Source organism: Pyrgilauda ruficollis, unplaced genomic scaffold (assembly GCF_017590135.1).
Source record: "Pyrgilauda ruficollis isolate IOZ18807 unplaced genomic scaffold, ASM1759013v1 scaffold172, whole genome shotgun sequence".
Classification (NCBI taxonomy): domain Eukaryota; kingdom Metazoa; phylum Chordata; class Aves; order Passeriformes; family Passeridae; genus Pyrgilauda; species Pyrgilauda ruficollis.
In genome coordinates, this window is record NW_024516098.1 from 318,827 (window position 1) to 331,267 (window position 12,441).

Sequence of the window (12,441 nt, forward strand, 5' to 3'; positions counted from 1 at the left end):
TATTAAAGCCATCGGGAGGGTTGAAGCTGATTTACCAAACAGGGAGGGAAAAAAAAAAAACACAAAATGTGTTTGGAGTATTGAACTGCCGTTGACATCTAAAGTCCCAACCATGCTGTTTTCCTCCACACTCCAGCAATCAGGACATCCAGCAAACCCATAAAAAACCAAACTAATAGCATGAATATTCAGTGACCTAGAATACTAATTATTGTCATGAATATTAATGTGATCGGACTTGCTTTTTCCTCTTCTCTTTCTCTCTGGCTCGGGTTTGTTTTTTTTTCCCCTCTATTTTTTTTTTTTTAATTTTTTTTTTTTTTTTCCACTCAGCCGGCTCTAAAGATGGACCATAATGAGAGCATTTAAGAGAGAGAGCGCTCTCCGCCGTGACAGGGACCGGGGTAATAAGGAGAGCTTGATTAACGTGGTGCACTTGGGGGAGAGATGAGAAGATTCACGTGGGCCTGTTGTGGGGGAGGCAATGAGGCACCGGCGGCTGTGTTGCTGCTCCCTCAGATTAATGAGGCCTAAGAGTGCATTAGGAACAGTGACAAAGGTTTGATCTAATGGGCTCAGTCATTTTTCCTTTGAGTGACAGACGCACAGAAGTAATTGGCTGTGCAGAATGGCAGCTCATTGGCAGTACTTAAGGATACATTATCCCCGTTGTGTGGCCCGCAGAGGCTGTTTATCAAAACTGCTCACACTGCAGACATGCATTCACTTAGCTGCTGTTACAGTGGCAATAGCTATTAAAAAGAGGGGGGGGGAAAAAAAGGGAAAAAAGTCATCTCGCATTGGTATCTATTGTCTCTTTTGCGAAAATAAAGTTTCTTTGTTCTGTTTGCTGAGAGGCGGTGAATGCCAGCAGTGGTCCCTCCCCACCCCAGGAGGCTCTGGCAGGGTTTGGGGAGGGCTGGAGCCCGTGGGAAGCTCCCAAAGTTAGCCCAGTTCATCTCAGCAGTCGGGATCCAGCGCGCAGGTAGGACCTGCCACCCCCTCTCCAGTTCCATTATTAATAATTTCCACTGACAGTCGAAGGGATTAGGAGGCATTTTACATCCTTTGCCTCAGGGCCTGCACATGCTCTGCTGTACCTGCCTCGGAATGATCTCTGCTGGTATTTTTCACAAAGTTAAATCCACGGTTCCTGTCAGGATTCACAGCCAAACAAGAGCAACACAAAGCAGAGTTTTTGCCAGCAAAACTCTCACCTCTGGGTCTTAAAGCTGCAGTCCCTGAACAAGCAGGTAACCTCCATCAGGACTTGCCCAGAAAGCCAAGCGTATCTTATTTATTACTGATACTTGTTAAAACTACAGAAAAATAATAATAATCTGCCTGCCAGGAAAGGAAAGCAGGCTTTGATCCCAGCAGAATAAATAGTCGGGGATCTCGAGCAGAAGCCCGCGGTGAAGATCTTGGGTTTAACTTTCTTTTAGAAGAGATGTCTCCTCTGATGACTTAATTTTCCTCCACACTTGCTGTGTTGCTTTGGCATGCTCTGAGAATAATAGCTTTCCTCGTTATACTCCCAGCACCACGTCCTTCACTGCCAGGATATTTCTTGGCACTGCCTTGTTTGTTCATTAGTATTGACCCCGCTCGGTCTGCGCGCTGCTGATCGAGCCCAGTTCGGGGATGGACATGGAAGGGCTTCCTCTAGGAAGAGCTGCTTATCCTTAGGAATTTTGTTCAGTAAGTAAATGCTTCTGGAAGAAAGAAGTCTTAAAACTTAAGTGAAACTCACGAGTGAGTTTGCGGTGCTGAAAGCAATTGTCAGCGTGTTGAGGGAGCGTTGCAGCACTGGAACCAGTGTGGTTTGGGAAGATGTTTATCACAGAGTCACAGTGGTTTGGGTTGGACGGGAGCTGAAAGATCATCTGTTTCCAGCCCTGCCCCTCACTCCTTCTTGTTTTGTGTGTGAGGAGCCTCAGGTAATTTCAGGTGCCTGATAAAGCCAGGGCAGGGACTTTGTGCTGCTTGCAGGCTGCTGTTGGGATGAAACAGAATCCATGGCAATACTTAAGGGGGTTTTACCCCCCTGAAGAATCTGGCTATGAAATTTAGAGCTCTTCAGGTCCCACAGTGTCCTCAGAACACAGCCAGACTCCTCAGCAATGCCTCCCTTCCCAGCTGTCTCAGTGGGAGAGGCAAGGAGCTGTAGGTAGCTGTTGCCCTAGGTTTCAGTGCACAATGATCTCCAGAGTGGGCACAGAAAGCAGGATGCACCTGGAAAAGATGGATGCTGAGGCAGCAAACTAATGGAACCCAGGAGAGCCATCCCCAAATGTTCCTGGTCCCAAGGTTCATATCTGTAGGTGAGGGAGAGGCAGAAAGCGCAGCTGGGATGGTCAGACACTTCTCAGGAAAGGTTTGTCCACTGGCAGAGCTTCTGCACAACTCTGGGAATTCATTCTGAGAGTGCTGCAGAGCTGAGGATGGGAAGGGAATGCTTCCCATCTCTCTGCAGCCAGCAGTGGGGCTTCTCCCTTTGCACCCTGAAGAGACTCAGGGGAGCAGTGTGGGTTTGGAGGGGGCATCCACAGCCAATCTAACCTACTTGACAGTGCCTGGTGCTGAATTAGAGGGCATTTCAAGAATAGGCAGAATTCCTGCAACACAAATTGACCCAACATGATTTGAAACAATTAACCCTCTGATATCAAGAGTCAGGATTTCCTGACCCACAACTCTAATGTATTTTTCATTAGTTCTAACAGCTGGTGAGCGCAGCCCTCTGGCCTTAAGAGGTTTATTTCCTTCTCTTTTTCTTTTTTTTTTTCTGGAAGAGAAACTCGTCATGAGCATGAGGAGCTTGGCACAAATGAAACATGGTGAAAGCAGAGCAGTAGGGCTGCAGTTTATCTGATTCAGTCTTTCTGTGCAGCCCCCTGCGAGTCTCACACGCTGCTGCTTCATGGAAAAATACAGTTCTGCTCCACAACTCCTGCTCTGGCTGCTCATCTCATAAATCCAGGAGTGTATTAGTTGCACTTGTGAGTGTAACTTCTGGTAGCTGATTTGTTTGGAGGGAATCACAGATGTGTCTGCAGCGCGGAATGGAAATCATTTGTGCCCAGTATCGTTTGTGTCACTTGTATCTCACTTCTCAGGGTCTGTTGTGAATTGTATTCGTTCTGCATTTGTAATTAGGGGGGGTGTAGTTGGTGAAGGCTTGAACTGATGTGTCTGTTCTGCTAACCTGTGATGATTCACTGGATTATTAAGTTAAAAACCAGCAAAAGAGGGATTGCAGACATGCTGTCCCTCATACTGGTCCATTACAGGAGCAAACATGACCAAAACCATGAGTGCTTTATTTTTTGTTGGAAAAGTCACTGCATATAAGTAAGCCAGCATTCATATTAACCTTCATTGCGTATTTTAATACCATTTTTACAATGGACCATTTACCTTTTGGCTTTTACCTACTCGACACACACTGTTCACATCTTGTCCAGTCCTGTGTTTGTATGAATCCTGGTTATTTTAATTTCATTTCTAAGGCTTGCATTTCTGCTCAGTTGTTTTGGAAATCTGAAGGGCTGTGTGTGAGGAGCCAGAGTGACTCCCTTGTTCTCCTTCTGCCCCCATGTGTGTTTCCCTCAGCTTCTCCACACTCCTTGGCTTAATTCCACATGCTCTTTGCAATGTTTGACACTGAATAAATGGGTATTTAAATGGGATTTCGTGTGAGCACGCTCACTTTTCTTAGGGGCTCGTCTGCTGAGCAGTGGCCGAACCTGGAAATTACCTTGAATCTTAATTTGGATGGGTTTTGTGGGGCTTAATTGTTTGAACGTTTTGTAAGCGCGGCCGTAACGGGGTGTTTTATAACATCAGAAAAGATAGTTTTAATAAAGCTGTCTAGAGCTAGAAAGAGGAACTCTTTCTTTGATGCTCCTTTGGTAGATGAAAACATTTTTGTTCAATAGGAGACCAGCATCTTTTTTTTTGCTCATTTGAGACAAGTTCTGGCAACATACTGATATTCATTCAAATATAAATGCCATATTCCCTTTGAAATGCAAATTGTTTAAAGAAAAATAGCATATGGTAGAGGTAAGTACCTTTTCAAATCAGCTCCCACACTTTAGGGATGTGAGTACAGCTAAAATTATTCTTTGGAAAGAATCTGGAGCCTTTGACACATTGAAGCTTGAACTAATCAAGGCTTCCCAGTAAGCATATACACATATCCATATCAAGGAAACAGTGCTGAGAATACATGGATTAGCATAGTAATTTAACTGCCCCCTGCTAATCAACTTAAGCAACCAGCTGATGCATGCAGGATGCATTTGAAGCGACAACTCTTTCACAGCTCCAGCGTGGCACAGGTAGCAGAGCAGGAGCTTGGGGTCGGTGTGGTGATGGGAATCTGTCCTTGGCTGGGGCGACAAGAGGTGCAGGATGTAAAGGCTTCACGTGCCTGACCCAGCATACAGGCTTTGCTGTTCAGGGAACCACAGAGTGGTTTGGGCTGGAAGGACCCTTAAACCTCATCTGGTCCAACCCCCCTGCCATGGGTAGGGACATCTTCAGCATTTTCACTGATGCTGCTGGCCTCCTCCTCTTCACTGTCTCCTGCTTGCCTGCTGAAAGGCTGAGGTGGTTTCTGCTGTCCAGGCTTTATCCCTGAGGAAAATTAAAGGACTTTTGCCGTGTCTGGTTTGGGGTTTGCCCATTGTAGATGTGAAGAACTGTGGGACTGTTGGAGAAGCTCTGGCAAGAGCAGCAGTCCTTGTTTTGGGGTGGCAGCTTTAGTGCCTAGTGTGGGATTCATGCCCTACAGTTGCACTGAGAAGTGGAAAATTAGTGCTGGATTGGGAAATAATGATTTTAAAAGGAGCTTCTAAGTAACAAGTTTGTGCTAGAGCTGAACATGAACATACCAAGGAGGGGAACAGGAAAGGAAAGGCACACTATTTTCTATAGTCTGGCCCTTCCGATGTTTGCTCATGGATGCTGGCTTGATGGTATGATATGTCATGAAAATACACACCTTGCAGCACCTGGACAAAGTGGGATTTAATCCTGAATAAATACTATCATAGAAGTTGCAGGATAAAGGTTACCAGGCTGTGGCAGCAGGAAGGAGGGAGCTGGGCTGGGTTCATCACAGTTCAGCAAAGTGTCATATGAATGCACTTGGCACCTGTTTTGTGCTAGCAGCCCATACCTTTGAGAGAGGTGCAGTGGAAGAAAAATTCTGCTTTTGGTTCCCAGAACAAGTCACATCTCAACAGGTTCATGTCACAGCGAGGGGTTGGAGCTCCTCAGATGGCATTAAGGCGAGAGGAGAGCTTTTGGCGCTGACACGACGACACAGAAACCTTGATGATGGTCTCTTCTCAAGGTGTTGGTTTTGCATCATGGTTAGATGGTGATGGGATGCTCGTGTTCAAAAGCTTGTGGGCTAGGTAGAAGATGTCAGTGTAAAAATATCAATGCTTGTGTTGTGTCTGTGCTGGCCTAAATCTCAAGTTTGTAGAACCCGCTCGGTCTCAAACTCTTGTCACTCACATCAGCCATTCCCTTTAATTTGGAGGATCATCCAAACAATTTATTAATATTCATAGTTTTTCCGGATTGTGAAAAGCAGAGGAAAAGGGGATTTCAAAGCGAGCATCACGGAAGCTGATTTGGAAGGAGAGATTTCTTTTAAGGTAGTGCAAAATGCAATTTTGATCAGCTCATGTTTTCATTTTCTGTTGTGGTTTTCAAATACTGAATGATAATTTAGTCCTCTGCTCTGTAGTCTCATGCCTTGGGAGGTCCCAACACGGTTCCAAAACCCACCTTAGTCTTTGCATAATGAGACAAATGAGTTTTTCTGTCTATATATTTCATGTCTGCAAAGCAGGGATTGCCAGGCAGAAGTTCTAGGGGGCTGAGTAAGTACATTGAAGACACAGATACTGTGATGGATCTGTGTTAAGGACTAAAGAGGAGATTTTGTCTTGGGAAAGGGGAGGAGAGAAAGGGACAATTATGCCAACTCTAATAAACACAAAGTAGTTCACTAAGCTCTGCTGTCTTCCCAAAGGCTGCTCTGGGAAAAGACATAATGATAGAACTGGGAGTCAGGAGATCTGGGTTTTATTTTCAAGTCTGCCACAATCTTCCTTTGTGGCCCTGGGTCATTTAACCTCTGAAAAATGGGGGAAATGATAGCAGATAATTAACAACCTCACAGGAGCATTGAAAATTAATTCATTAATTTTTCTGAACTCATCAGTAGAAGGTGCAATGGAAATGCAAAGTGTGAGGGTGCGTTATAACACTGCGTCTGTTCCTTTCCCTTTGCATGTGTTTTTTAAGAGTGTTCTTCAATCCAGAGAGGACCTGTGGGGCACCTTTAGAGAGCCTGCCACGAGGAATGAAACTGGCACTGTAAATTCTTTGTGGCTTTATGATATGCAAGGCCTGTTGCTAGGAATGGAGTAAAATGTGCTCAGAACCCAAAACCCTGGAGCAGGTTTTGGCCCATAGCAAGTTGTAAGTAAGACCATTAGAAACCTGAGTTTCTGGAAAGGTTTTAATTGTTTCTGCTCTAAAGTGTATTCAGCCAGATCCCACTTGTTTTATGGTGGGAAACCTGTCCCTGTGACTCCCCCTTGCACACAGCTACCAGCATTTTAATGTCCTAGGCCTCAGTGATTGTGAAAATCCAGAAGTGTTTACTGGGTAAAGGCTGTTCTTTGTGTGTCCCCTTTTGTGTCACATTCCTGGGACCAGCCCCAGGAATGATACTTGCAGTCAGTCCAATGTCTGCTTTGTGTCACGACGTTGTTTTAAGATTAAATGTCCAAGAAAGTTTTTTTTTCCCCCCTTGGTCTCTCAATGCTGGCAGTCCTTTGCTCCCCATCAGTGTGTTCTTGGGGGACATACCTGTGTCAGGTGTTATTTAGAGATGTATTGTTTAAACTCTCTTGGAGTTGGCTTAGTGCCTTTTAGGAATAAATTGATGTCGCATCCACATTCTCTGAAAAAATCCCTTCGCCCAGGATTTTTTTCCTGGGAAGCTGAGGAGCCTCTGAGAAAAGGAAAACAATTCTTATCTCATTTGCTTCTCCTGTGTTGTGCTCCTTTGGAATGTGTTTGGAGATTGTTCACCCACGGGTGATTGTTTCACTGGATTCTGCTGTGAGTTGTTTTCACTCAATGGCCAATCAGGGCCAGGCTGTGTCAGGGCTCTGGAGAGAGTCAGGAGTTTTCATTGTTATCTTTTTAGCCTTCTGTAAGTATCCTTTCTGTATTCTTTACTATAGTATAGTATTCTTTAATATAATATAGTATCATAAAGTAATAAATTAGTCTTCTGAGAACATGGATGCATCATTCCTGCCTTCATCAGGACGTTTCCCAGCAAATACAATGAAATTGGTTTTCTGTGTCCAGTCTAATAAGCAGAGGAGCTCCAGAGAGTGTGCCTAGTAGCAGAGTGGTGGAAGACCACGTTTCCCAGAAGGTGAATGAACAGAATGAGGTGACACCATGAAAAATTTGGCTTTTTTGTCTTCTTAGCTGGATTTGAGCTGGTCTCAGGACCGTCAGCTCTGGCCCTTCAGGGCAGGTCGTTGTGTGGGTGAAGTAACCCCTTATTTCTGCTCATTCAGACCACCCCCCCACATCCATCCTGACACGAAACCCCTTCTGTGCTCTCTATTGACACGATTTGTTTTCCCTTTGTGCCTAGGGAACGTGACTACTAGCACATCTGTGTCTCAGATGGCCAGTGGGATCAGTCTGGTGTCCTTCAACAGCCGCCCGGACGGTATGCACCAGCGCTCCTACTCGGTCTCCAGTGCCGATCAGTGGAGCGAGGCCACAGTCATTGCCAACTCTGGCATTAGCAGTGGTAAGAAACCTGGAGCTCTGGGGGGGTCACGTGCCTTGGGGTGAAGGGGGACTTTGGTGCTCTTGGTTTTTTTTTTTCAAAAGGGGAAAAAAAGGGGAAATGAAATGGTGCCCACCCCGTTGTGGTGTTGGGTGCTGAGCTGGCAGAGTCTGAGGGGAAAATTGGAATTAGAAGAAAGGGGATGGATTAAGTTTTAACACTGACTTTTTTTATGCGGGCGCGGAGTGACAGGGCAAGGGGGAATGGCTTTAAACTGAAAGAGAGGAAGTTTAGCTTGGATATTAGGGAGAAATCCTTCCCTGAGAGGATGGTGAAGCCCTGCAGAGGTTGCCTAGAGAAGCTGTGGCTGCCCTGGAAGTGTCCAAGGCCAGGCTGGATGGGACTTGGAGCAGCCTGAGAGAATTCTGTGATTGTTTTTTCAAAATGAAGAGCTCATGTAGTTGCAGTACTGCTTAATTTTAATTTCAGGTACATAATCATAGGATCCCAGAATGGTCTGGGTTGGAAGGGACCTTCAAGCCCATCTTCCCCTGTCATGGGCAGGGACCCCTTTCAGTATTCCAGGTTGCTCCAAGCCCTGTCCAGCCTGGCCCTGGACACTCCCAGACATGGAGCAGCCACATAATGTGTGTTGTTTGCTTGATACTCAGATTTCTTGCCCTGTGTGATGGATATTAGCAGTAAATGACCCTCCAGATCTTCTCCTCAGCGTGTCCTTTCTCTGCTGTGCTCTTGCTCCATTGCCTGCACGCTCCTGGCACAGTCTGAGTGTTTCCTCTGTGGAGCATTTAGCAGCATTAAAAGGAGCAGACACTATTCCTGGTGCTGTTTAGGAATTATTAGGTTGTAGCAATAATTGTTTTTAAAGGGTAGATGTGATGTTTGCTACCAGACCATGGTGAATAGGTCAGGAAAAAGGGGAGGAATGCTGTTTCTGATGGCTGCCCCTAAAATGGGAACAGTTAGGGGAATATGGGAACTATTTCATGTGTCCCACATATATCTCTGTAGAAGGTCTGAATTTGAGTATAGCCCTGAGAGCATCTCTGGACAGGTTTTTAGTGCCACCTTAGGAGAACAGAGGGTTTAGAATCATGATCACCGTGTTTCAGAGTGGCATTAACTATCAAATACACACTTAGCAAAGCAGAGACCTTTTCCTGGAGCTGTAAACATGGAGGCAGCACCTTCAGGAGAATTTGCATTGAAATGGCCCAGATGTTGCCTAAGAATTTTCTGAGTGAGCCTTGCAGGAAGGCAGGGATGTTGTGAGGCAGCACAGTGAAACAAAAGCTTCAGCCCTGTTCTCCTCTGTGTCCACCCAGCTCACCCACTCCTGGTTAAGCTTTTAGGGGAGGCAGCATTGCCCTGCATGGAGGCTGTGCTGGTTTCCCACTTAAAATCATACATTTTCTGCCTCTTTTTCCTGAACTGCTTGGTCATTTTAATCCACCCCAGCTCCCCCTCCCTTCTGAAAGGTCAGAACAAAGTTTGGGCTTTTTTGTGCCTTTTATCCTCTAGCTTTTCTAAGGCAAGATGAAGAGTGCTGAGTGCTGGCTGTAGGGGGAAAGCAGGAGCTGTCGGCTGCAGTCCTGTGCGCCCTGACACACCTGCAGCCAGGTGAGCAGGTGCCATCCCCATGCCACATGTCCCAAATGAGGCTGCAGGGGAGGAAAACCTCCAAAATTCAGCGAACTCCTACAAGTGGCGTGGAAATAGAATCTTAAAAAGTAGGAATATCCCCTGAATTCCTGCCTTTGCCATCCCCTTGACCTCAAAGTGCTGGGTTTGCTGGACTTGCCTTTTGCTCCTGCTGCTGATCCTGAGCTGGTTTGCAATTCCTGGCAAAGGGAACCTTTTCTCCCACCCCAGCTGTGCAGTCCCCCATATGTGCAGTACCTGTTTCTGACTTGACATTCATGTGGGATTACTTCTGGCTCAAAAGAGACGACAGCCAGAATTACCTATGAAATCCTTATTTTGAAATTACAGGTGACTGCTGGGTACTTGTGAAGAAGCCTACCTCAAATAATTTCTTGCAGAGGTTCTAATGTTTAAAAAAAATAAATTTGCGGGGTTGTTTTTTTATAAATATGGAGGGAAAACTGGATTAAAAATGAGTTATAGACAACTGAGGGTCAGCAGACTCAGAAGTATTGCACTAAAACTACAAAACCTCAAGAATAATTGATTGCTCTGAGTGTATCATCTTTGGGTAAGCTCAGAGATGTGTCCTTTATGTTGGCAAGTTGACGCATGAAAACCCCTTTTTAATTTCTGGGGGTTTTTTCTCCATTAAAAGATTTTTGAATTTTAGTCATAAAAAGCTAATACTGTGAAAGCAGCAGGTATGGCAAGAAGCTAAGCATCTTTTGGAATTCAAATGCCAATGTACTGGAGAATATGCCTGCTTATTGTCACGTGGTTTTATTGTAGACAAAATAACATATTGGGATTCAATTTTTCTCTGCACCTTTTTTTCACATTAAATTAATACTTTGTGTGGCTCCAGAGAACTTTTCAAAGTCTTCCAAACCAGACCTTTGGTTTCCTGGGGCTTCTGTCTTTCAAGCAGCTGTGAACATCTCCTAATTAGATAAATTACTTTGTAGTGGGCAGAGCCACAAAACAGGAGGTGCTGGTTAAATTAAAGGGGAAAAATAGAAAAATCCATTCTCTGAAATGGAATGCCCCACTGCTTTATGACTATTACTGTTGTAAGGTTTTACATTTAAGTACCTGAGGTTTAAAATTAAATGTCTAATATAATTTGGCGCTGGTAACATGAAGCCTGTGCCTGCCCTGGGAGAAAATCTCGACAGCTTAGTTTGGTGTTTCAAATTGCTGCGTGCTGGATAGTGAGCAGCTCGTGCTGCTGGCTCACTATTTAGCTCAGTCCCACCTGCTGTTCAGCATCATTTCCAATGCAGGAACATATTTGCCTTAAAAACTCCCGAAATTTCAAAAGGCTGTTCCAGCAGCACATGAAAAATTAATTCTTTTTGCCTTTTTTCCTCTTTTTCCCCCCCCCCCCCCCCTTCTCCTCCGTACTCTTGTAAGTGCTTGACAGAAGTAATTTTAGCAGCGAGAGAGAATAAAAACTGGGGGCAGTAAATCCCTGTCCAGGAACCTCTTGTGTAGATTCTTTATGGACCCAGAATTGATCTGTGTGTCAGATCCTGATGTAGTTTCAACTGTTTATCACCCTAATGGTGGTAGAGAGACCATGAACATCAACTTATAATCCCCCATGAAAGAAATTGGTGTTTGCAGTCAATGAAGGAGCAGCTCAGCTTTATTGATAGATTTGGAACAATTACTGCTGCTCCAGCTATTGGCCCAGAGGTTTTCCTGGATCCCACTGGAAGCCTGCAATGTTTTTTTCCTCTGATAAATCTCCTCCTTGGTGTTTTGGGTTTTGTTTTTTTTTTTTCTTTTTTCGCCCAGAATTATCTGTAGTTGCTCTTTGCTGGGGAACAGGAGGATTTCTGGTCTCAGAGGAGCCATTTGTGACCTGTTTGAGTGTTAAAGTTCTGCTCTGGATTGTGCATCCCACAATTCCTCCTCTGTAAATCCAGCTGTTATTTGCATAAAATCACAACATTTTTACAGTTGGAAAAGCCCTCAAATATCATGAAGTCCAACCCTTAACCCAGCACTGTCAAGCCCACCACTAATCCCTGTTCCTAAGTGCCAAATCCAAACATTTTTTTAACACTTCCAGGGATGATGGAAGTGTTCCACCCTTTCCCTGGTCATCCTGTGCCAGTGCCTGACCCCCCCTTTCAATGAGGAAATTTTCCTGACAGGAGGGGACAGCCAGGGGGGTCGGGCTGTGCTCCAAGGAACAGGGACAGGAGGAGAGGGAATGGCCCCAGGCTGGGCCAGGGGAGTTCAGGGTGGACAGCAGCAGGAATTTCCCCAAGGAAAGGGTGCTCAGGGATTGGAGCTGCCCAGGGAGGTTTGGAATGCCCATCCCTGGAGGTGTCCACGGATCTCCTGGAGGTGGCACTCAGTGCTGTGGGCTGGGGACAGTGACAGGTTGGACTCAATGGTCTTGGAGGGCTTTTCCAATTCCATGATTTTAGTGGTGCTAATGTCCCTAAAGAGATGGGTCCGTCTGCTCTCCAGTCTTCACAATTTGTGCATCTCTGAAGAGCCTGACAGACAGACCCCCAGTTTGGCAGCAGAAGTTTTTGTGGTGCCAGGACCCACAGGCAGCTGCCTTGCAGAAGTGAGATTTGTGAGCCATCACTCTGAGGAGACCAAGGATGTCATTTCCTACCTGGGGATGAAGCAGCAGCTTGGTTCATTCTCTTTTTCAGTGTTCTGTTTTATCATTTGGCTTCTGTGCCCTGAGCCCATCAGTGGGAAGGATTCAGCATTCAGCTCTTCTGACAGAGCACTGCAAGCAGCACTTTGCATGGGACAGGGATTTCTGGTCTCTGGACTTGTAAATTGTCATTTGAATTCCAGCACGATGTAAAATTCTGCAGTAAATCAAATATCTGTTTAAATATCATCCACTTAGGCTTTATCACTGTACAATTGCTCGTACGGGCCATTTGAGC

The 12,441-nt window shown here is 45.4% G+C and overlaps 1 protein-coding gene across 9 annotated transcripts in view; it reads left to right on the forward strand.

Annotated features, from left to right (window-relative positions):
* The window catches only part of AGAP1 (ArfGAP with GTPase domain, ankyrin repeat and PH domain 1), a 309,204-nt gene that overhangs the window by 200,343 nt on the left and 96,420 nt on the right, over positions 1-12,441 (forward strand). For 7 of the 9 annotated variants that reach the window (XM_041464142.1, XM_041464145.1, XM_041464147.1 and 4 more), the window contains one exon: positions 7,709-7,870. The exons of the other annotated variants lie outside the window; for them this stretch is intronic. In XM_041464142.1, the coding sequence (XP_041320076.1) occupies positions 7,709-7,870 (162 nt within the window). The remainder of the gene's footprint in view (positions 1-7,708; positions 7,871-12,441) is intronic. 9 annotated transcript variants of the gene reach the window in all.